Below are 25,793 nucleotides of genomic sequence, written 5' to 3'. Positions count from 1 at the left end.
GAAGGGAAAACCAAAATTTTATAGCAATTGAGTTTAATAAACTGAGTCAGTGAGACACATAACACAATGTTAAGGTCAATGGACATGAGGCTGAAGCATGAGGCTAAATCCTCTTTCCCCTTTCCCTGCTTTAAGGATGACAGTCAGGTTTTTAACTCAGCATAGCAGAAAATGTAGTTGAAGGTTACCAAAGCCCCTGAGCACACAGATGCAAACCTCCCGGTGAACTGCCTACAGTCCTTCCACAGAGGAGGGCAGGAGGAAGAGTCTGTACCGTCGCATGGCTAGTTCAGCAGAGCACAAAAATACCCAAAACAGACTTCCTGTACAGTGAGAGTGACATGGGTCAGCAATCAGAACATTGTGTCAGATAAACTGAGGTTGGGACAAATCATGAAATAATCAAACCTCCTATATAATATGCAGGCCATAAAACTTCATTCAGACCGAAGAGCACCACTGTTACCAATTTTGGGCCTCATCATTTGATGGGATTGCAAGCAATCTTCCTCAAATTAATTCCATATGAAGATCAGTAGATTCCAACAGCTCTAAATATCCTCCGATTCATTTTTACCATCTTACACCTACCTAATTTTGAGCAGCATTTCTCATATAAACAACCTCACACATTAGTCACTACAGAAAACTACCAGCAGCGACCAAACAAATTCCCAAGTGTAAACATGATGAGGTCAACCAAAGTCTGAGGCAGCGTGACGTTGGCACAAACATATATGGAGGATTCCCACTGGTATTCTATGGATATTATGCCAGAAACACATGTAATAACCTCCCAAAGCGGATGGCAGAATCCCTTCAGGAATTTCATACCTGGCAAAACATACAGGAGTAGGTCTATCAGTGCACGGAGTAGGTTAGCAGTTTAACTCACAGGCAAAAGAAGTCTCAAAGCAACCTGGAACACGACATCACCCTCCCTGCTACTTATTCATCTTTTTCCCACCCCTAAAGTTTTCCTACACACAATGGGGACAAACCTCCACAGCAGCGTGTTCGGCAACAGCCAGGGTGCTCATGAGGGTACAAGCACCTGCTCCAAATCAGGCAGAACAGAAACTTGGATTCAAGTCTCCCTTCTTTTATAAGATGCCCCAGCTATATTTGCCTGTTCCTGAGAGGCACTTTGGGCACATTTTGATCAGAAATTCTGCCCTCAAGACCCTCAAACATCTTTTTGTTTTCCTTTCCAAACAGCTTTTCCACAGCGCATCAGTCATTTGGACATCGTATCTCTGGTAGAGGCACACAAACTACATCAAACACCATAGCAGAATGAAGTCAAGAATAAATGTTCAAGATGATTAGAGCTAGAGAGAAAAGATGAAGCTTTTCAATTTCAATTCCATATAAGTTGAAGAGCAGGCAAAGCAGGCAACAAAAAGAAGTAATTTTAAAACTATGATGTAGGAGCTGGACTTAGTCCCTGACTCCGGTGAGTGCCCTCCTGCCCTACTAGGCCAAAATAAGTAAGCAGAATATACCCATCTGATGCAGCTGACTGGAAATACTGGTGTTGTACAACCCACAATCCCACAAAATCAAAAAAAATTACATGTTGAAGTTGAAAAGGGCACTGTTTTCAAAACAAAAGGTTCTCATTTGTTCTCCTAATGAAGCATTTTCATCACCTTCACAAGAGACAGTAGTGCTGTTCCAGCAGGGACGCCTATCCTTCCAACCAATAAATGGAGCATTTCTTCATGGAGATGTAAAAGATGAAGTAATCAACATTTCTCATATTAAAGTAGGATCTATTTTATTCACCACAGGACGGTAAATGGATAAAATTCACAATAACCAGCATTAAAAATCAACAAACCAACCCTCCAGTCCTATTTAAATTTGGCTTTATCTACTGGTCACTCACATTTCTACATACAAAATTTTGTCACTTTTGCTCATTTCCAGATTAATGGATATTGACACCCGATACTAACAACACACAGTTTATTCACAACTTGGGGGACCTTTAGGGTTGTTAAGAAAAACAAATCTTTTATCTTTTTGTCCAACAAATTCATAGCTGGGAAGAACTGAAAAGCTGCACATTAGCAAGGAAGGAGACTAAATTTTTTTTTTTTTTAATAGCACACTGAGTCCTAACTCCGGCATACAATCAATGGAAGGAAGGACTCAGCCCAGCACCTCCAACATTTTTGCCATCCCATATCCAAGTCAATGAAGTGCAAAAGCTATTAAAATAAATAAATAAATAACAGCAGCGGCCCCAACAAGTAAAACATGTAAAACCCAAAACACAATTAAATCTTTACAATTTGTTACTACTAAATACAACTGAAAGCATTTTAACCGAAGACTTCAGCCCATAGGGAACAGCCTCTCAAAATCTGAGTGCAGCAGTTCAAGTTGTTTCTATAAACTAGTATATAGATCTACACAGCTTTTTGGGGGGAAGGGATTGGCATCTTCAGCTAAAGTAGTCCTCCATCCATCCATCCATCCCTTCCTCCCCCTCTCCTCACACAGCCATTGAAGTTGTGCCAGTACAGATGTTCTGGGGCTGCAATGTTATTTTTCCCCCATCAGAGGCTTGATCAGTCCCCTGGTCTGGCTAGCAGTCCCCCCGAGTCAGTCTGGGCGAGCGAGGGGCAGTGTGCCATGCCACTGGATGTCCTTTCAAGTAACATCACTGCAGAATTCTGTCCCATTTAACTACAGCCTAAAGCCCAAATGCAGCACAGATGTATTAATTCACGTGTTGAGTATCCCCACTGGTCTCAACAGTTTCACTCAAAAACGTGTGAAGTTCGCTATTCATCTAGGTAACTGCAGGGTCAGGGCCTACATAGGGCATTCACTTGCAAGGACTTGGCACCTTCCTTAAGCCTTTGTGGGACTGAGGTCTTCCTTGTATCTCTGTTCAGCAGAACAGTTAAAAATGAACACTGTCTTACACTGGTCAAGACAAGCATAAAGCACGTGCTGAATTAAACCAGTGAAGTAAAAACTCAAAGACTGAATTTCCAGGGCTGTTCTGTGATCGCCAAGTGTTGTGCCAGCACATGGAACACAACACCAGCAGCTGATGAGACATTTCTCCATGTGTTACAGGACTATTTTAGAGCGTGCTGTTTTGTTTGTCAAGTGTAAAGGCTACTGCATCGTTTCACAAACAGTTCAGAACAAGACATATGCCTAGAACTTTAATAAATACAGTTAAGAATAATACACAGCTGAATTTATCTAGCCTTCGTGATCTAAGTATAAACATCTCATACAAAAACAAAAATCCTTTTTAGTCTGTACATCTTGAAAAAGAAAAATCACAGAAACATCTGTTTTGCAAAGAAGATAGCTGTACAAAGAAATGATATGTTTTGAAGATATTAAACCATCTAATTTGCTGCGTAACTCTAGTTACTGAAATGTTCTCTTAAAACATACTACCTAGGTCATTTTTCTTTTCTGATATTTTGGCTCCAAATCTGAAATTCAGAGCCACTTGAAAGAAATTTCTAATTATTAAGGCCCTGATCTGAGAATGATTTCCACATGCCCATGTCAGCACTGAAATCTGGGAGTACCCAGCAGAGATCACTGTGGCCACGGGCACTAAAGCAGCTCATCTGTTCAATCCTGTAGTGCTAAAGTGCTCACAGTTCCCTGCCACCCCAAAGGAACCACCTCTCATTTCAACGCAGCCTAGTGGAGCAGCACAACTGCGTGATGCTTAGGACTCCTTTTTGCACAATCCTAACTGAGGATTAACATCCATCCAGAGAGTCTGTGAAAACTGCTAACCACAGTACACCGCAACACTAAGTTCCATTTTATTACCTACCAAAAGGCTGGATGTCCTCGGGATTCGAAGCAGTACTGTAGTTACAAATTAATAGTACGGTGAGGTTATTATTGTCTGAGCAGCTTCAAAATATTAACAGCAGTGCATCTTAATAACCAGCTGGTATCATCCTCTCTAAAGTGATGCCCTCTATGTGTGCAAGATGACATACGGGATACATACTTTGCTCACTGACACTGGGACGTTTCACTGCTAGACCGTTACGATTTCAAATTCCTTCTGCTCTAGTTTTGACTTGGTTTTGGAAAATACACAGTTCTGCATTTTAATTAAAAACATTCTATCAAAAGAAATAAAAAGGCACTTGGTATTTCTCTTTGGCTCAGTTGAGGTGTGCTGCTAAAACCTTCCCAAAGTTCCTGTCTCTTCATCTGATGAATAGTTGCCATCCTGAGGTACTTATTCATGTGCAAAAATAAGAGCTTCAGGGGTTTACCAGCCACATTTGTCACATTGCTTCCAGCAAACCTGTAAAGTTCTTCACCAAACAATCTCTTAAATGCAGAATAACGCATTCCATGAAGTTTGTTTTTCAGGGAAGAGATCTGACTGATGCAATCCTTATTCCAAATCTCGTTTCGTATCTCAGTGTTCTTTAAACCTGGGAAAGAACAGCAACCAGGCAGGAAAAGTTGAGGTGGAAGGCATAACAGCCACTAACTTCAAAATGCAGGATCTACCCCTTGCCACGTGTTTTTCTATTCTCTGTCCACTTTACTTCTCCAAAACTACAACCAAGGGGCTTAATTTAGATTTTGCATATGCCAGTATAACTTCATTGATTCAGTGGCTTTTTATTTTTTTTCCTCAATTCAAATCATTGTAAATTCAGAGTCACCCTGTTCTTTAAGGAGACCTTTTGGAAAAGTTAAATTTGAAACTATTAATAAACACAGAGCAAGCAATCGAGTAGCTTCTTACTCCCCACCTGCATGCTCCCTGATGAAACCCAGGAAAGTTACATATTTGGGAAAAAAACAAACCATAACCAAGAGACCATGGCAGAGGTGTGTTTTCAGATACTTTTCTAAATAAGACGTTCTAAAAACATGTTCATGATTTGAAAACATCAAACTGAATTACTCTTTTGAAACTAAATTAAAACAAACAGAAATGGACATACAGAAACTGTTAACACATTCAGTCTACACCTAGGTATTATGGGGCAAAGGCTTAGTAAATGTTTTTAAACTGTTATTAAAGAACAACAGCCAGGCGTAACACTTACAGGGTATGATCTGCATTACACCGAAGCTCCTTCTGAATAAGACGGAGTAAGAACTGTAAAAAGTCACAGTGTCTGTATTAATATCTATACAGATAAACAAGTTAAGTTTCAGGGTAAGATGTTCACTGTTATTCAAAGAGTTCCTTATTTGAAACATGACCCTGTAAAGCTGAACTCAGTTTAAAACAAAAAAAAATTAAAAGATTTACAGATGCTCTGTCAATGTTTGGAAGAGGTGTTTTCACAATGAATAGGTAAGAGGAAAATAATTTCCTTTTTGCAACTGAGATCAATTTCTTCATAAAAACCAGAATGGCTTTCCAGTTACTTTACCAGCAGATGTATAAAGAAACCAGCAGAGGGAACCCAAGACTTCAAGAAAACATGGCAGAAGGAAATTATGGAGTAAAAATATTTTAGCTGCTATTCTGTAAAACAACTGTATGTGTGAAAAGCTTTAATCGCACAATTAGGCAAGACAAATTTAAGTCAGCCATGTTTATTTGCCTGTTGCAGGATCAGGACTTTTAAAAGCACTTTAAAAGGTACTAAGAGTACCCAGGAAAGCGATTTTACAAATAAAATCTGATTATTCCCATGTACATTAAAGACAGAATTAGAACTTCCAGGGTTCCTCACTGTTACAGGTTTCCTTATCCTCAGAGTCTCACTGTTATAAATAGAAGTTTCTTTACTATCTTAAGTATTGGTGTTTTATGAAGTTAAACCTAACATTTCAGAGGTATGGGAATAGCCAAGAATGACAGAACCGAATACCACATAAGAGACTAAAGCCCCTCCACATATCTTTGAAGAAATAATATTTGAACACAGGCATCTATATGCTGTTCTGCTCTTCCTGTTCTTCGCAGTACAAGAGTTACAAAACCCAGCATTTATTACAACAGCACAAAGTCAACCCTCTCAACAACAGAGCTTTACAAAGGCACTTTAACTGGAACTGCAAAGAAACGTGGGATTTTTTCAATTGGTTTTAATAAAGAACCATAAAAGAAAAGCAGCAGGGCTTTAAGTCTACTTGGGAAAACTGACAATCTCCCAAACCTCACTGCAGCATGGAAAATCTAATACTGAAAACAGCACAAATCAGGATTTATAGAGCTGCTGACTACCAGTGGCAACATACTTCCAGCTATTAACTTACCTAATTTATTTACTTACCTAATTTATTTACTTAACTTCCAGAGATTTCACATCTTAAATGTGGAAAAAATTACTTTAAAATTTTGGATTTAACTTGAATTTAGGAAAAAAGCCTCAATAGTAACCCAAAGCAAGATTTTCTGCTTTTCTTGTGCCAGGAAAGAGTGGTCTGACGCACTCAGCATTAGCTCCTCTGCAGGAGCACAGAGCTCCATGCAATACCATGCACAGGGCTTTGTCTGGGCACAGCCAGCACGGAGGAAGGAGTATTTCTGAAGTGTTCCACAGTCACCTTGCCCTTTCATGGGTACTTCCACCCCGGACTTCAAAAGGAGAGGATATGCAGGTGACGCTTCAGGACATCTCTGAGATAATCATAGCAGCATTCTGCTCTGCTGGAGATCAAAGCTGGTACAGATGCCTGCCAGGGAAATCTGTGGCAATCTCAAAAATGTAACCTACAGGCTAACCTACAGATGGGTACAGCGAGACTGACTTCAAAGTACAGCAAGACTCCCCTTGCCTCATCTTGTGTCTTCCTTGGTCTTTAAAAGCAAAGCAGAGCGACTCAGAATTTAAAAAAACCCAAACAACCCTTTCAGATCTTCCTATCAATCATGCAGGATCTCAGACACAAGAAAAAAGGAAAATGCATGTGCTTTGTACCAAGTCACCACGTGTGTGTTGCACTCCATTTCCCTAAATATCTGCTCCTGGTTACTGTCAAAAGTTAGGACGCCAGTTGTACGTCTAACCTCGTACAGCAGTTTTAGAGCCCGTCTGGAGAATGCATTGTATTAACTTTCAACAGCTTCATTATTGTGGTGATTTTGGTGATAAAACAATGTAGTAAAACATCTGTTACCACTTTGCTAAAACAGCTTTAAAGAAAACAGGAGTAATACTTCCGTGAGTGGAAGGCATCTTCTAGGTCTATATATGAAGGTTTACTTACAATTGTGTGCTGTAATCTGCTCAGACAGCAATTAACAGATGTGTATTTGCTCAAGAATTGAAGTGCATCAGAACTAATCTGCACTTTTGATTAAAATTAGATGAGAATTTCAAAATTTGCAAATTTGCTCTTTAATTGAAAATTTCCTACACAATTGGAAGTTTCTTATAAGATGGAGTATAGAAATTGCAAAAGGAAATTTGCATTTTAAGGTAGTTTAGCACAAAGGAAATACACAGCAACTAATTAGTAGTTTTAGACTTACTAGCAAGGCACATCCATCTGCCACCATAAGCATGTAAAACACGTTGTTCCAACCAGATGGGGAAATAAGACCAGCTAAGAGAGGCCCCAAAGCCGCACCTAAAATATAACATTGATATTGTCAGAATAACGCAACATAAGATTTACTATGCTGGAAGACCGTTATTCCCAGTAAGAATCTCAATTTCTCCACCTAGTTAGCTTAGTATTCACTTATGTATTAAAAGGTCCCAGAAAGTCCAAAACATTACTGGTACAGCTGCAAGCCAGTAGGAAACCTATCACAGGGGAAGCTGAAGACTAGAAGTTTGAGAAATGCCTACCTTTGGCTCAACAAAACGCCCATCCAGTATTCAGCTGAATCCCACTTAGTTTTCCCTGGCTGCACGTACCAGTGCAGAGGACATGAATAAAATATCCCTGATCTCAGAAACAGCCCAACAGCATCTATTTTTGCTGTTTGTGCCCAGTATCAGTCTACCACCCTCCTCCTTCCTCCCTCCCCTCAGGTGTGGGACCACTAGAGATGCTTAAGGCTAAGTTTGCTCTGCTCCCCACTGCCAAAGCTGTACTGAGTCCTGGCAAAACGTGAACTGGAGAGAGCTGAGTTTCTCAAAGATCCTTTGTTTTAACCTACCACAGCTAAGGCAGGCTGCCTTAAAGCTCTGGCTTACCTACAGATCCTGTTCCATCGATGATCGCTGTCACTGTGGACAAGGCTCTTGCATTCCCTTTCAGGCTTTTATGGGTACCCTAAAGTGACAAAGACTGCTTAGACCTGCGCTGAGCTGAACTCCGAAGAAGTCCTCATGATATCATCTAGCTCACACCCCTCCACATTAGATGTACATTGTGAAGATGCCTTAAATATCCTAGCTCAGACCCTTTTATCACCACTTAAAGAAGCCTTCTACTACATCAACCTGTTGCCTATAGCATTCTCCTTTATTAAATTATGTTATTTAAACGACAGGAGCCAAGAAGCTTTCCGTTCTGCACACTGTGGATTCAAGCAACAAGGATGGCACTTCAGCTCTGCGTTTATGCTGCAAGGCTGTTTTCACAGCCACCCTTCCCCCTTCTAACACAGCTCTGCAGAACAAACAGACGCACTCCCATTGGCGGGGAGGGGGGACGGGACGGGGGAGATCACTGCTATGACAGGAATACTAGAATACCAGAACTATGAATATATACTGAAATGCTAAACATTCAGAGAATTCCTAAGCTTTCTTGCATCCTTGAGCCAAAAGAAGCTATTCAGTTCCAATTTTAGAAGCCAGGTCTTCAGAACAAAACGACTGATAAAGGGAATGACTTAGTAAAAAGACAGAGAAACTGAATAGTTCAGAGAACTGCTAATAAGAGACAGTCCTTCATCTCCAGTACACCAAGGAAAATCCAGTCAGCTAATCAGCGATTTGCATTTGCTTGTGGCAGATATTTGATTGTTGACATTTGAGGAACTGGCTGGCAGTTTCAACCCTCTTCCCAAAGGCCAGGTAGAGATCTTACAATGGCAGGCTCCACTTTCTAGCGAGCAGCCCCTTCAACAAGGCTAAGGATAAAATGGCAATGCATAGTGGCTGCCTTTGTCTTGCCAAGACCTCCAGGCCAAGGACAGGGCTCCAGAGGACATTTGGAGACTTCTGTCCTACTCATTTTATTTAGTGCATTTGTTGTTAGAGGACTTTTGCCTCTTGCTTGGTGACTTAAGGAATCAGTTTCTTTGAAAACAATCTTCCAAAGCCCACCTAATGAAAGGTACCAGGGTCAATGTTTTCACATGGCATTTGTGACTTGACTGACCCAATCGAGCTGGAAGTACTGGCAACCAGAGTAACTGTACAAGAAAGGGCAGAGGGTAGCATGGGCAAAAGTAAAGGCATGTGCCAGGTACAGCTTTCTGCACTGAGGGAATTAAGTCTCCAGCTCATCTCTTACACAGATATAGCTTTTCCCCTCATTTAAAGATGCAAAGTATAAAAGGGGAGAAGGCACCTTGTACAGAGACCTGGCTTTGCATGCGACCCTCACATTCACTTTGGGCTGTCATCTACAAGATTTGGTCTGTCTTGTTAGTAGGCAAGAATAATTTAGAAGCCTCTCACAAGCACGACACTCATTCATACTAATACATGAACTCTAAAACAACCTTAATGGCTGAGTTCAGCACTGCCTACCCAGCTCCTTATCCCTCTGCTTTGGGACAATGCAGCCACTTCACTGATGACCCTGCAAGAATCAAAGGGCTCTGGCTGGAGACCAAGGCTGCTACACTGGAAGCAGAGGGGAAACCAAACTCACCAAGTCAGCAGAGACAGCAGTGGTGATCAAAGCGTAGGGGCCATTCACTAGGGCACCACTGATAAGCAGCATCACTGTTGTAAGATGACAAAAATGGAAAATATGAGTTGCCTAAAAGACCGTTAACCTTAAAAACGGGAGACATCATAGCCTATGGTTCTCAAATGATTTAACCCCTCCTTCACTCCCCTGACCCTATTACAGAATTGGGAAAGGAGGAAAAGCAACATACATTCCTAGCTCTCTTCACTGCTTACTCCACGATGTGAATTCTCAAATACATCAGGAGATGGGACTGAGTCGAAAGGCACTTCCCAGGGCCTTTATTGATCCTGGTAGGTCAGAGAAAGGGGAAAATCTGACCAAACCGACCCTAAGAGCAGGGGATGCTCACAGGATCCACCCATAAACTCCTCCTCTGCTTAGACAGCAGCAAGCACCAGAGGACTCTAAAACCTAACAAGGCCTTTAGGTAGGTGAGACACTACTGTCACCACTTGTGTTTCCGCTTCTGTTTTGAGATAACAGATATAAAGCCACGAGTGAATTCAGCCTATACAAGTAAAGTTAACATTGCTGTCATAAGTCCTACAAGTATTATTTAAACACATCTGACATCTGGCATAGGGAAGATAATAAAGCCTGTGCTGACACAACAAGCTCCAGAAAGAAGACTAAAGGTATTAATTAAATCACTGTTCTCATACCACTCTTCACTCATTTCCTAGCCCCCCCCTTCCTTACCCTGCAAAAAGCCTGCAAGACAAAGTCTACAGAATTTGATTGTATACTTCCTCCTCTAAGGGAAAAAATAAAATAAAAATAGAAAAAGGAGAGAGAATCAGGGGATCATAAACGAAAAGTTCACAGAACGGCAGGCAGAAAATAATTTAAAAATACTCACCTACAGTAGCCTCAAGACCCATTTTACTGACTGCAGAGAACAGGTACAACTGTAAAGACAAAAAAACAAACATGCTGAATACCAACGTATGGACTAATCCTAGGTTCCCAATTTTTCCCATGTTAACTACAAAATATCTTAAGTTGGTATTACGTGAAAAGTAGTTCCAGGTTTTACTAAACCCTTTTAAGACCACAGCAGAATGATTGTTTGATTGGACACAGGAGGGAGATAACAGGTATGCTCCCATTCCCCAGTATGTCCTTTCAGAAGAAAAGGCTGTGTCATGAGACCACTCAATTTTAAACTCTCAAATCACCAATTTTAACATAGCATAGAATACTGTTCACAGAAGAATCAAAGAAAAATGCATCTCATATGTACAACCGCCAGTTTTCCCACAGTTATAGCACATTTTAGCCTTTGAGCAGCTAAAATTCTGGCTAAGAACTGAACGTCAAATTTTACAAGAGAGTGAAACTTTCCGTATAATAACATCCTAGAACAAGCAGCACGTTAGACTTGTTTGCTTGTTTAGTAAAGGCAGTCCCCAATGTCTATACTTGCCCACATGCTGAACTTCCCACGTCAGCTTTCAACCTGGCCTGAACTCTTTAGATCCAAGTTAGGAGATGCTGTCTGCAGAACCTCCCAAGCAATGCTGTCAAAGTCTCAGCCACAGCTGTAACAGAGGCAAACTCTTACTGTGGGTGCTGCAAGCAGTAACATCATTCCGCAGGTTGATGCCCTCTTCTCCAGCCTGTCTGAAATCAGGCCTGCCAAAACTCCACCTGAAAGACACCACAGGTGTTTGAGGAAAACACTCTGCATATCTTTTACACAAAAGGCATCAGTTATACTTTATGGAACCCAACCCAGATTAAAACAATATGACACGACTTTTAATGTACAGTTATATACAGGAGCACAGAGCACAAGACTGACAACGTAATTGCACTTAGCAATATACTTATTAACCCAAACAGCTTTGACTTAGAAGTTAACACCAGCAGACAGTCGTTCTTCCTCGTTGTTTATTTCAACCAAATACTGAAGATGACAGGAGTGGGGGCGGACTGGAGATGGCAGAAATACTTAGAAATCATCGTTCTGCTGATTTTGAATGCAAAAAGCCTCTCTTCCAGGTGCCACATGGCCTCACTGCTGGCATTCTGGAATCCAGCTGTGCCCAGCTACTCACTGGTCTCAACTGCTCACATGCAACAGTAAACTCTATCCATGTCACACTGAAACCAGGGGTAATGAGAAATTCTAGATCTTGGGGCAAACGAAATATTAGGTTTTCACTCCAGCCTCTTTAATTTGTCCTACTTCTTGTGTTTGCCAATGACTGTACACAAAAGTACTAAACGCAGTGTGTGGCAGGAAGGGGTGGGAAGGCCTGAGGGAAGGAGCTGCAAAATGATACAAATGGAACTTGGTACAGGGAGAAGGAAAGGAAGTTCTCTGGATTCTCCAGATTCCTAAATATTGCTGGACCTCCTTCTCCCTTCCCAGCTGCCCATCTCCAAAGTGCTCACATCCCACTTGGATTTAAGTGCAAATGCCAAAGGTCTGAGCAGCACTGACACATTAAAAGTTTGTATTCACAGTGAAATAAGATGCTGCTGCAAGAAGTCACCCACATCTCTAAGGTACTACTGACTCTGGCTTCTAGCTATCTGGGATGAAATAAACAGTGAGAAATGGCAGAAGTCACACCCAGCACAAGACTAGAACAGTAACTACAAGACACCTTGACAGCTGCATCTTGAACTACCAGGGTCTACATAGCTCTTGATCCAGTGAAACTTCTCTATCATCTTCCAATAGACTTATACAAGGCTTACTTTCATAAAGGAACTGGGGGAGGTGGAGAGGGCATGGGTGTGGAGGTGTGTCATGAATCAGCCAGGCATCAAGATGACGATGCTTGGTTTTTTGTGAGCTATAGTGTCTACACTGGCATAAAAAAGTAATTTTTCAGTGGTTACCTCACAAATTACAAAGGAATAGTCTCACCCTTGCTATTATTGCAATCTTACAATTTTATCACATACAGTTATATGAGGCATCAGGGAAAAAAAACAAACTGAAAATACTGGTGGCCATTCACCTCTGTGCCCACCAAAAAATACACACCTGTGCAAGCTGAGATACTTCTGTTATGTTACAGTGACAAAAGGAAGATATTTTGATAGGTGGAGTGACCAAGACTCGTGGGCCAGAGCTGATGGAGCTAAAAGATTCCATTATATTTGGCTCTTACAAGTCTGTACTGGACAATATAATTGGCTCTGTGATTTGTTGTATCTGAAGATATTCTGCTAGGTTTCCAATGTCCAACCCAACTCTCAACTTAGTACCTTTACTGCCACTCTCCTTCAGTGGACGCAAGGCACAAGGATTAATAATATACGTAAGCTGCGTTTACCACAGTTTTTCCTAAACTGGTGTGATTAATGATGAAATATTAATAATAAAACTTACCGAAGATTCCACCCACATCAAACAGTGTAGATAGGTCCCCAGCTCTTTTGGCATCAAGATGCTCTAGTGAGACAAGTAAGACATTTGACACATTTCCAGACTATAAAACATATAAATCTCATCACGGTCTTGTCATGTTTGGGTAAAGGCATCTTATGGCAGTATTGTTTATTTACAGGAATAAGCTACCATAAGGTGTCATTGTGTAAGACAAGTAAGAACCTATCATGACTGGATATCCAAGGATTTAGTCTTTGAATGCAATTACACTAACGGCAAGACACATTTTACCACTTTAACAGTTAATCACAGAATGGCCTGGGGTCAGAAGGGACCTTTAAAGGTATTTAGTCCAACCCTCCCTGCAATGAGCAGGGAGGTCTTCAAGTAGATCAGGTTGCTCAGAGCCCTGTCCAATCTGACCTTGAACGTTTCAAGGGATGGGACATCTACCACCTCTCTGGGCAACCTGCTCCAGTGCTTCACCAACCCTTATTGTAAAAAACATCTTCCTTGTATCTAGTTTAAATCTACCCTCCTAATTTAAAACCATTAGCCCTCGTCCTATTGTAACATGCCCTATTAAAAAGTTTGTCCTCATCTTTCTTATAAGCCCCCTTTAAGTACTGAAAGGCCGCAATAAGGTCTTCCCAGAGTCTTCTCCAACTGAACAACCCCAAGTCTCTCAGCCTTTCTTCATAGGAAAGGTCTTTGTGGCCCTCCTCTGGACTTGCTCCACCAGGTCCATGTCTTTTCTGTGCTGAGGACCCCTGAGCTGGACACAGTATTCCAGGTGGGGTCTCAGCAGCACAGAGCAGAGAGGCAGAATCATCTCCCTCGACCTGCTGGCCACGCTTCTTTTGATGCAGCCCAGGACACGGTTGGCTCTGCAAGTGCACATTGCCGGCTCATGTCCAGCTTTTCATCCACCAGTACCTCCATGTCTTTCTCTGCAGGGCTGCTCTCAATCCATTCATTCTCCAGCCTGTATTGATACTGGAGGTTGTCCCAACTCAGATGCAAGACCTTGCACCTGGCCTTGTTGCACCTCATGAGGTTCATAGAAGGCCACTAGGTTGGTCAGGCAAGATTTACCCTTGGTGAAGCCATGTGCTGTCTCTTAGCACCTCCCTGTCCTCCATGTGCCCTAGTACAACTTCTATGAGGATCTGTTCCATGATCTTCCCAGGCACAGAGGTGAGGGCTGACTGATTGGTAGTTGCCAGCATCCTCCTTTCTACCATTTTTAAAAATGGGTGCCAACATTTCCCTTTTTTTAAGTCATGAGGGGTTTCGCCTGACTGCCATGACTTTTCAAATATCATGAAGACTGGCTTGGCAGCTACATCAGCCAGTTCCCCCAGGACTCTGGGATGCATCTCATCAGGTCCCATAGACATTTATGTTCAGGTTCTTCAGGTGGTCATGAACCTGATCTTCTTTCACAGTGGGAGGGACTTCGCTCCCCTACTCCCTGCCTTGTGGTCCATCTGCTTGAGAGGTGTTGGAAGAAAGGCTGCCAAGCAAAGAGTGAGGCAAAAAAGCTGTTGAGTACCTCAGCCTCCTCCCTGTCTGTTGTTATAATTTGCCAGTCATGTGCATCAGGGAGGGGTATGCTTTCTTTGACTTTCCTTTTCTAGCTGACATACCTATAGAAGCCCTTCTTATTATTCTTTGTGTCCCTGGCCAAGTTCAGCTCCAGCTGCACCTTGGCCTTCCTGACCCCATCCCTACATAACTGGGCAGTGTCCCTGTATTCTTCCCAAGATACTTGTCCCCACTTCCACTGCCTGCACATTGACTTCTTGCCCTTTAGTTTGATCAGCAGGTCTTGACTTATCCATGCCAGTCTCTTCCCTTCTTTTCCTGATTTCTTACACCTGGGGATCAAGAGCTCTTGCACTTAGGGGAAAGTGTCCTTAAAGATCAGCCAGGTCTGTTCTGCTCCCTTGTCCCTGAGGGCCACTTCCCTGGGGATCCTATTAACTAACTCCTTGAACAGCTGGAAGTTTGCTTTCCTAAAATTCAGGGTCCTGACTCTACTGTTCGCCTGACCCATATCCCTCAGGACTGTGAACTCCACCAGTGCATAATCACTGCAGTCCAGGCTACCTCCAATCTTGACATCACCAACTAGCTTACTTGTGTTGGTGACCATGAACAGTGCTAACGCTTGGACTGTAACTATGTTAAAATTTGGCCAAACAACATTCCCATAAACATATGATTCATAAACAGTTAACAAATCCTAGTGAGGCTCTCTGCTCTAAAAGCATGGTTAGGGTACACTTGGATCACTTGTAGAGCCTCATCCTGGAGGCCTCCATCACATGACCAGTAATATTAATCATTAAATTACATCTGGCCACCCTGCTCGGCACAACAGGCACTGTGTAGTTCAGGATGACTACAAAGAGACAGTGATTTCTTTAATTCCACTGTCTGCCAAGGGCAGTGAGGACCACTGTTTGCACATACTTATATTCAGTCTAACATAGTTACTGGTACGCTATGGGGTCAGATTTCCAAAAGTACATCAGGGAGATGGGCAACCCAGTCCTATTGTGTTAAGTGTGAAGCTTAAAAAGGAGCTGAATTTCTAAACCCCTGTGATTTTTTTTTTAAAGTCTCTGAAATATATTGGAAAGAACAACATGTGCTAAACCAGTGATGTCAGTGGCACTACCATAACCTCACCAGCATCTGCCACAGCACAGATAGCAGTACTGCTGTAAATACCATCAACCTTTCTATCAAAAGCCCACTGCTTGCAAGGTACTCAGTCCTGCAGGAGCACTGGTTATTTGCAGTCCACACACAATAGCCTTTAACTATAGGATTTGCAGCTTTATGTGTTTCCATAAGGTGTTCAACTTGTCTCTCTCTTCTGGTTATTACTGTCATACTTGTCCAGCTGTCGTGGCACAGCTTTTTTGTTAGCTGAGGATTTAAAGGTCACATCATGACTCACAAGAACATGAATTTCTCTGGCTAGGGAGAACTCCTTTCTCTGCACTCTACAGTACAAAAAACAAAACAGCAGTACTGAACAGATAAAGCTAATTTAGAGGTTTTAATAAAGCACTTCAATCATGTAAAACCATTTTTAGAAAGTAAACCTTTTTGATCGGTTTGCAAGAGCCAAAGACAGCATTTATGCTTGGAATTGTTGAAGATAAGCCAGATTCTTTCTGTTTTGAAAATGCCTTCTCATAATACTGAGTTCACAGAACTGAGAAATGTTAGTTGGTGACTTATAACTCTCCTGCTACTGTAGTAAAGACAGCCTACTTCAGAAACTGTAATGTTCATTTTCTTATTTATTTCAAGCTCGTATTTCCAGACATTTTGCAGTCATAACTCTGTATCCCTTTACTGTGACACTTACCTACATTTGTGATATAGAGGGGAAGCCAGAAGAGGAAAGTATAGCTCACCAGCTTTGCAAACAGAAGACAAAGGGAGAACTCGATGACTCCCTGCAAGAATCATGAAAATAAGTTAGTATCTTGACAGAGGCTGCTACTTGCTTTCAAAGACCATTCTGAAAATGGTTTCTAAGAAGCATTTAGGCTTTTCTTTTTCTCTCAAGAATTCCCAAGAAGCATTCTTCCCCTAAGAGCACAAAGCTTAAAATCAAAGCAGACTGCTATTTCACTTACGTGTTATCTCTTCTCTTAATTGTACTGAACTGACTGCAGAGAGAACACTAAAATGAACAGGAAGGATTTGATACTGTTTGGGACACCTGCATTACTTATTTTCCTCATGTAAAGACTTTTTATATAGCATTGTAGCAGGGTTGGAATGCATTGCAGAGAAATTAGCATATTTTTGTGTTCTTTATATCCTTCCTTCAGATAGGTCTAAGGTTTCTCCCTTATCATTTAACTCTTTACAAAAAGCCAGCAAACCAGTACGACAGTTCAAATGAGTAGGTGGTAAAAGCACACTACAGACAGGGCATACGCCTATCTAAAATACTAATTTGTTCCACCCTCTTTCCTGTTGGGTACATGGAAAGTATACTTACTGCACGGATCTGCAACTAAACTGCCAAATTAACCTACCTTCATTCCCCTCACCAACTGGTATCTTTTTGTTTGAAATTGGCTTTCTTAGGTCCCTGGTATAGAGTACTGCAGTTATCTGCGTGGACCACACACATACACAGCTGGCTCTACTTCACATACAGTTGTGACTCTTCCCAACAATAGGCAGGAAAAATACCAGAGAGTTACAGAGATTCCAGGTGGCATCAGCAGCAAGTTTTCTACCCATTACTTCCACTTCGCCACCGTAAAAACAGTTGAGACACAGGACCAGACTGGACAAGATGAGAAGATGCAGGAATACAGTGACTGAGTGCTGGGGATTTCCTCCCCTACCTTTATACCTGGTCCAAATTGATTTGCTTATAATTCTACCTGCGCATCCCATGGAGGCTTCTAGGCTTCAAGCCAAGAGGACGATCAAGAATGATAGTTCCTTAATAAAGGAAACTTCCTTTCCTTTCCTTTTACTAGCAGTCCAAATGTTTGGGTTCTCTGAAACTTCTCAATATAAACCATACAAGATATTTTAAAATTCAAGCTTTTAAAAACAGTGTTGAGGAGTGTAAAAAGGGAAGCCATGGAAGGAAGTTCTGATGCAGAGAAATGCTTATAGATTCAGTCTGCTATTCCATCCTTAATACTCATGTGCCATTAACTAAGACCAGTAAACATTTATAATAGACTTCAGAATAGACTATTTCAGTTGGAATGGACTCACAACAATCATCTAGTCCAACTGCCTGACCAAAAGTTAAAACATGTTGTCAAGAGCATTGTCCAAACACCTCTTAAACACTGATCAGCTTGGGGCACCAACCACTTTTCTAGCAAGCCTGTTCCAGTGTTTGATCACCCTCTTGGAAAAGAAATCATAGAATGGTTTGGGTTGGAAGAGATCTTATAAATCATCTAGTCCCAACCTGCCTGCCACAGGCAGGGACACCTTCCACTAGACCAGGTTGCTCAAAGCCCCATCCAATTTGGCCTTGAACACTTCCAGGGATGGAGCATCCACAACTTTTCGGGGCAACCTGTTCATCTCTCACCACCCTCACAGTAAAGAATTTCTTCCTAATATCTAATCTAAAGCTACCCTCTTTCAGTTTAAAACCATTACCCCTTGTCCTATCACTACATGCCCTCGTAGAAAGTCCCTCTCCAGCTTTCTTGTAGGCCCCTTTAGGCACTGCAAGGTGCTATAAGATCTCCCCAGAGCCTTCTCTTCTCCAGGCTGAACAACCTCAACTCCCTCAGCCTGTCTTCATATGAAACGCTTCCTAATGTCCAGTCTAAACCTCCCCTGGTGCAGCTTTGAACCATTCCCATACTGGCTATCACTGGATCCCCAGGAGAAGAGCTCATCACCTCCCTCTCCACTTCCCCTCCTCAGGAAGCTGTAGAGAGCAATGAGGTTGCCCCTCAGCCTCCTCTTCTTCAAACTAGACATGGCCACAGTCTTCAGCCACCCCTCACGGGACATTCCGCCCAGCCCTTCCACCAGTTTTGTTGCTCTCCTCTGGATGAATTCAAGGACCTTCACATCCTTCATAACGGTGGGGCCCAGAAGTGCCCACAGTGCTCCAGGTCAGGCCGCTCCAGCACTGAACGCAGGGATAATCGCCTCCCTGACCAGCTGGTTATGCCGTGTTTAGGGCACCCCGGGGTGCCGTTTGCCCTCCTGGTGCCGGGGCACGCTGCTGGCTCACCCTGCACCTGCTGCTGACCAGCACCCCCAGATCCCTCCCTGCGGGGCTGCCCCCAGCCCCTCCCTCCCACCTTGTATTTGTGCCCAGCGTTACTGTCTTAGGTGCAGGATCCGGCATTTGGCCTTGTTAAATTTCATCCCATTAACCACAGCCCAGTGCTCCCATCTATCTAGATCCCTCTGCAAGGCCTCTCGTCCCTCAAGAGAGTCAATGGCACCTCCCAGCTTGGTATCGTCAGCAAAGATGCTGATGGTGCATTCAACTCCTGCAGCCAGATCCCTGATGAATATATTGGTCAGGACCGGCTGTAGAACCGAGCCCTGAGGAACGGCGCTGGTGACCATCCATCAGCCAGGTGTAGCCCCATTCACTACAACCCTGTGAGCTCTGCTCTTCAGCCAGTTCTTCACCCAGCGCACCGTGAACCTGCTCATCCCACAGCTGGACAACTTGTCCAGAAGGATGCTGTGAGGAACAGTGTCAAAAGCCTTACTAAAATCCAGAAAAACTACACCCACCACCTGGGTGACCTTATCACAGAAGGATATCAAATCAGTTCAGTGGGATTTTCTTTCCCTTGGTGATCCCATGCTGCCCCCATGCTGACTGTGCCCGATGATGGCATTATTCTTTAAACGTCTTTCAACAGTACTGAGTATAATCTCCATAATTTTTCCAGGAACTGGGGTTGGACTAGCAGTTCCCTGGGTCTCCCCCCCTGCCCTTTCTGTACATTGGAATACCGTCACCGAGCTTCCAGTCAGCCCAGACCTCCCCAGACTCCCAAGACCTTTGGCAGATGATAGAGAAGGGTCCTGCCATAACGTCTGCTGGCTCCTTCAGCACTCTGGGGTGAATCCCATCCCGTCAGGCCTCACGGACTTGTGAGCATTCAGCTGATACAGCTGGCCCCTTACAATTTCAGCATCCACAAATGAAAAGTCACTGTTCCCACATCTAGAACTTCATGGGAAATACGAATTCTAAGGCAAAATTTAATTCTTAAAGGAACAGGCAAGAATAGCACGTGTACTCACTGGTATTCGCAAGGCCCCAAGGAAGCTGATGGCTGATGTCCCATGTCTACCTTCCCCAGTGACCACAGTGCTGGAGTTCAGTGACACGCTGCAATTTTCACTGTCAAGTAAATGCTGCATCTCTGGATCCTGAAATTTCCCCCAGCAAGACCATACAAAAAAAGAAAGGAATAATGCATCAAAACACATATCAAGGAATCAAATAATTCCAAAATATTTTTTAGACACTGTATCCATTTTATCACAGAAAGTTAAAGCCTTTAAAAATCTCTTGATTTGGATATACAGAGTATATAGAGTAGAGAGCATATACAGAATATCAGGTGAAGCATGCCTGGCTGCTTATGCCTGAGTGCATAAACTCTGTTATGGAATCAGTTTCTGTTCTATTGCAGAACAATTTCAAGTTGCAAAAACCACGTATTAGAGTACAATTCAATGCAATAAAACAATTTCCAGTCTCCCCATACCCCACCACATAAATGCAGTCTAATTAAAACTGACAGTCTACTGAGTACTGCAACACATTTATGTATGAAAGCGTGTATTACCTTCTTTCTGCACAAATATTAAGTCCCTTTTTCAGACACTGTAACATCACCTTATCCACTGATTTAAATACAGGCCATCTTTCCAAGTGAATTATGGATACTGAGTGCTTTATGTTAAGAAATCGCTTATTTTTTCATGTGTTGCATTTGAGCATTGCAATCCACAAATGATAAAAGCCTGGAGTTTACCCATACTACCTAAATTGTGAATTCTGAGTTCTTTTTTAGCACTAGGAAGGAATTTACTCTAATAATTCCACTGGCTGCTAAGAATACTTGTGCAACAAGTTATTGCTTAACAAAAACATGCCACCAAAGTCTAGCTGTGAGGATATCTTGCTATTTTTATCCATCAACCACAATGAAGTGAACTCTCCAAGTAGAACAGGAAATTTATATCTTACAGCTGTACACAGAAAAAAATATTTCAAGTATAAATAGTCCTCAGAACTTCTTTTCCAACTCGGAAAAAGTATGGGATGTATGTATCCTCACTTTCACCTGCTCACTGAGAAGCTTATTTAGCTGCATACTTTTACTAGCTATAGATCTATTTTACATACTGTTGTCTTTCTCCCAATTTGCATTCATTTGAATAAAGACTTAGTGAAGAATTAAGCCTCAAATACATATTTGTCTGTAGGTCAGTAAGGATATTATACCAGGCCACTCTGTTTCCAGTAGTTATTACAAAGATGAAAACTTTCTGATTAATATTTGGTAAGCTGACAGAGGAAGAAAGAAAAAAAAAATCAAGTGCTGGACAAATTAATTTCTGCTATTTTATACTCAGTGATTCTAAATAAATTCTGTTCTTAAAAACCTTCATTTAGGAGAAGACACTAGGGAATAATGTGGGCACCTGAGCCCAGACATTTAGCATAATTTTAGAAGCTACCATGCAGCATCCAAAATATTTGTACAGGATTGGTAGATAGGATGCAGGATTTACAGGAGACCCTGCACCCTGATGAAACATCAACTAGAAGACAGGAAAAACATCTAGGAACGTCTGACATGGCACCATAAACCTATGTTATGGCACATGAGTCACTCCATCTTAAGTACTCATCTTCTGAATTACTGGGGCAACTTCCAGATTTCAATGATTTTAACAGTAACAATTTAAACCATCAGCTATTAAAACTTTAAGAAAAAAAGGGGGTGGTGGTGGTGGTGGAAAAGAAGGGCTTAAACAGTGCATCTTAAGTGAGTATCTCCTGCACAATTTGCACAGCAAAATTAACCAGGATTGTCTGAGGTAATGCTGCTCATTTCTAAGACAGTTAGCTTTAGGCCTATTTAAGAAGAGTGGGTTAAACATTGAAGTGGAAGTGACCAAAGTCCAAATAACTTATTTAGCAGCTCATGCTGGAAACTTTTCTCAACAATATGGGATTTTTATGCTGCACATAGCTGAATGATAAATAAACACAGCAGTTTGTGCTTGGCAGAAATAATATTGTTCAGCCTTGCCAGCTTGTCACACTGTGATTAGGCATATGGCACACTCTTGATCTCTGGGGAGGGATTCATTATCCCTCAATTTTGTGTAATTTTTAAGAGGCCAACCTTACATAAGCAGTAATGAACACACAGAGGTATTCAGGTCACACAGCAAAAACCACATTCTGCTTTCAATCACTGCATATCCTGAATATTTGCTTTCTTTTTACATTCATTGAAGAGGTCATGGAAAAAAAATCAGTAAAAGCTGCCATTCCAGTGTGGTTGGAGACCAGCTCATAAATGCAAAACATCTGCTGTTTGTACAGGCACAAAAGCTGACTGCAATAACCAGCTCAGCACAACTGTAACAAAACCACTGTAAAAAGGAAAGATACTCAACCCCACTTTGACAGGAAAAAGATTATCTTCTGTCACTGTCAGAAAATCAGGGGGTCTCAGATAGTGACAGACAAGGATTTTTAATTTTTTATTAATTTCTTTTTAACCCTTTTTAGGACTCCATATTACAAACATATAAGCCAGCTGGCAGGGTGGAGGCAGGGGGAGAACACTGACAGCATCACCAGCAAGTGCCCTCATGCTTTGTTGTCCGTGTTGTGCCTCTTCCCTGCTCACAAGGGACCACCAGCCAGTGTGAGAGGGGGTCCATTTTCCTTGCCCACTTGCTATGCAGACTCTTTGCACAGGCTGACAGTAGAGGTACTAGCAGAGCCAGGAGAGAAATTTTGGCTACTAATTTGCTGACTATATTTTTAGCTGTCCTCAGGACTTGTCTAAAGAGAACTGCTGATAATTCTTGTATCTTCTCTCCTTATCTTCCAGCCGGTTGTGAAACAATATTGCCAAAAGGTTTCTGGGCCGGAGAATGCTCTTGGGCAGCTCAAAATGAACATTAATAAACTCAGTTCTGAGGGGGTTTAGGCTGGACTGATCGAAAGAAAGAGTTAAAAGTTTTCTTATCAAATTATCAATATTTCAATCAAAATATCTATATTAAATTATCAAAAATGTCAAAATCTCTTCAACAACATTGATTATTATACCCTGTGAATGCTGATTATTATTTTATAGGCAAAGGCTGAAAAGAACAGGAAGTTTCTATTTTCCTGTAAAAGTCTGAAAGAAGTTAAAAAGAAGACGTTATCATCTCAGGATATGACGTGACAAGTATACTGAATACAAATAAAAAATTTCAAATGGATATTTTCAGTTAATGTCCATCACAAGATAAAATGTCTTTCTGTTCACAAATGAACGAATCCAGAATTCAGTTTCCAGTGAGAATTACCAGCACTTACAGTTACAAGTTTTAAGCAAGATTTTTGTGAACAACTGCTCATATTTAGAACTCTCCATCTCCATGTATACTCTTGTAAGTACATACACCTATTACATTAAAAAGGAAGAGAAGGGAGACTGCAAGGTCAGGACAAACACAATATGAGTAGTTTAAAGACTTCAAATGGGCTATTTTTAAAATATTGCGCAGTGCATTACTTTTGCTGGAATTGTATGAATATCACAAGATAAGACCAACTGAGTAAGCATGCTCTCCTACTCACCTCAGTTTGCAGTATTTATGTTAGATACTGCTTAGCTCCCTCATTTGAATTTTTCATTTGTGCATGAAGATGGAAGTAGATTTCAGCACCATAAAAGGAAGAGCAATCTTTACCAATAACAAATCTACTATAATTATTCCATGTGAGCTTTAGGAAGTTTTCTATACAATTTTACAATAATATGTTACATTTTACCTGAGGTTTGCTGGTTTCCTTAGCATTTAAAGTTGTCATCTGGACTCTGAATCGAGATGCACCATTCAGAAAGGTTTTAGAACTCTGAAAAACACAAAACAAAAAAAACCCCATACTTCTGTTGCTTGTTTTTTAAAGGATTACGTTAGTGTCGGTCATTTCTCTGCAATAGAAGTCTTTGTGTATTGTAACATAAACATAACATAACCCCAAATGGAGCATCTTTAATTTAATGACTGTATTTTGGGTTTCTAAAGTTCTTATGCAGACCTATGGCAACATACATAACACGCAGTCACAAATTTATTTGGAGGCTAACTTCACACTGGTTTTATATAGAAGCAGCACACTGAATTCAGAGCAGTCATGCCATTCTTAAAATCTTTAGCTGTTTTTTCCTTTACTGAACTTTCACTGACATTGCAAACAATTTTTTTCATAAGCAGATAATCCTAATAGCAACTACAGATGTTTATTTGTTTCAGGAAAACTTTGATTCTTCATTTCCCTGTCTCTTTAAGATAAAAGTTTTTCCCTTTAGCTTATTCTCACTATATTCTTCTAACCCAGAGATAGACTACGCTCTCGTGAGCAGGAGGGTTAATGAAGAGTCTGAGCATCTCCAGCATGCCCAGTACAAAAAGTGAGGTGACAAGCTGTATCTTCAGGCCCCAGACAGACCTGCTTTTTACACGTACTTATGAGTGCATTAGTGTATCCAAAATGGCATTCATTGGAAAACATCATTGTGAGATCTTTGTCTAAAAAGATTTACCAAGGATATTAAGGTTTGTCCACCAAATTAAACATACAGCTTTGAAGCAGGTTTGCAGCTAGGTACCGACAAACTATTGTTAATACCACAAGAGGCACAATGCACTCCTCAGGGATGAGATGTTTAAGTGTCTAATTGTACTCCAGACACGACATTAAGAAAACAAAATAAAACTAAAACCCCCAAACCTTGCCCCAAATAAACCGCCGCCCCCCGTCCCCCGTCCCAAACCCACCACCACAAATAAAAAAAGAATGTTCATCCTCACTGAACATTTTAATTCAAAATTAATCTCTAGGTAATTCTTCCCCAACGAAAATACAAGGGTATGTATTGCAGTATTCTTTAGACAAACTGCCATATATCAGCCAAATCCTTCTAAAGAAGGCAAAAAACTTCTGAGGATAAACTAAAGTATTTCTGCTGCTCAGTGCAGAGCTGAGGCACAAGCAGTCTTGGGCATGCATTCCCCAAAATAAACAAAAAACACTGAAAGCCCCAGGGTCTAATAAAACAGATTTTTAAATTTTATCTTACAGAAAATTAGGGTCTTGTCAAAAAAGTGTTTTACGATAACCTATGGGGAAGAAAATCCATTATGCAGAGACAAATTATCTATATCTCTATTCAGCAGCTCAGCAGAGAAAAAAACGAAAGACTTTTCCATTTCAGTGTCAAAAATAAGATCTGCTGTGGTAAGGAGGAAATGTCTGGGGAAAAGGACTAGACTGAGAGGCTGCACATTTAATACTTAGACTTCTTTCTCCTTTTCTGAAGATAAAAACTGCAGCCTGGTATCTTTTAAGTGCACAAGCACTTTGCCACAGGAGTTTAACAGAACCAAGTTTCCTGGAAATGCAAAGTCAGGTTACAGAAAGTTCCTAGAAGATAAAGACAGGTCTGTGTGAACATGCTGCAACTAACGTGTTTAGCTATAGCAAAAAAAAGGTACAGGGAGAAAAGATGAGAAGCAATAAAACCAGTTCTAAATCATCACATTTCACAAACACCTTTAAATCTACTCTAACTTTCATCATGAAAGTGCACTATTGCTTAATAAAGTACACTGACTTCTCACTTGCGTTTGTCATGGGTATAGCCTTTTTGAAAGTCACAGATTAAGCCTCCAATGCTAGCATTTACAAGTACTTTATTGTACTCAAATATTTGTTTTGAAACAAATTTCAGATTCATAAATCAGAGCCAAGGTGAAAACAAGAAAATGAAGCACAGCCCAAGAAGTTGGTGAATAAAGAATAAAACCTACACATTCAAGGCTCTGC

The 25,793-nt window shown here is 41.3% G+C and overlaps 1 protein-coding gene across 13 annotated transcripts in view; it reads right to left on the bottom strand.

Moving 5' to 3' along the window:
• Positions 1–1,763: 1,763 nt before the first annotated feature.
• Positions 1,764–25,793, bottom strand: part of SLC37A1 (solute carrier family 37 member 1) — a 43,372-nt gene continuing 19,342 nt past the window's right edge. For all 13 annotated transcript variants that reach the window (XM_056327620.1, XM_056327623.1, XM_056327619.1 and 10 more), the window contains 11 exons: positions 23,736–23,819; positions 19,958–20,086; positions 16,548–16,638; positions 13,160–13,222; positions 11,375–11,460; positions 10,670–10,718; positions 9,766–9,839; positions 8,133–8,211; positions 7,460–7,557; positions 5,076–5,128; positions 1,764–4,448 (listed from right to left, as the gene is read on the bottom strand). In XM_056327620.1, coding sequence (XP_056183595.1) covers positions 4,433–4,448; positions 5,076–5,128; positions 7,460–7,557; positions 8,133–8,211; positions 9,766–9,839; positions 10,670–10,718; positions 11,375–11,460; positions 13,160–13,222; positions 16,548–16,638; positions 19,958–20,086; positions 23,736–23,819 — 822 coding nt within the window. In that variant the 3' untranslated portion in view covers positions 1,764–4,432. The remainder of the gene's footprint in view (positions 4,449–5,075; positions 5,129–7,459; positions 7,558–8,132; positions 8,212–9,765; positions 9,840–10,669; positions 10,719–11,374; positions 11,461–13,159; positions 13,223–16,547; positions 16,639–19,957; positions 20,087–23,735; positions 23,820–25,793) is intronic.

This window comes from Falco biarmicus, chromosome 2 (assembly GCF_023638135.1).
Source record: "Falco biarmicus isolate bFalBia1 chromosome 2, bFalBia1.pri, whole genome shotgun sequence".
NCBI classification, from domain to species: Eukaryota; Metazoa; Chordata; class Aves; order Falconiformes; family Falconidae; genus Falco; species Falco biarmicus.
This window is presented reverse-complemented; position numbering and strand designations above follow the sequence as displayed.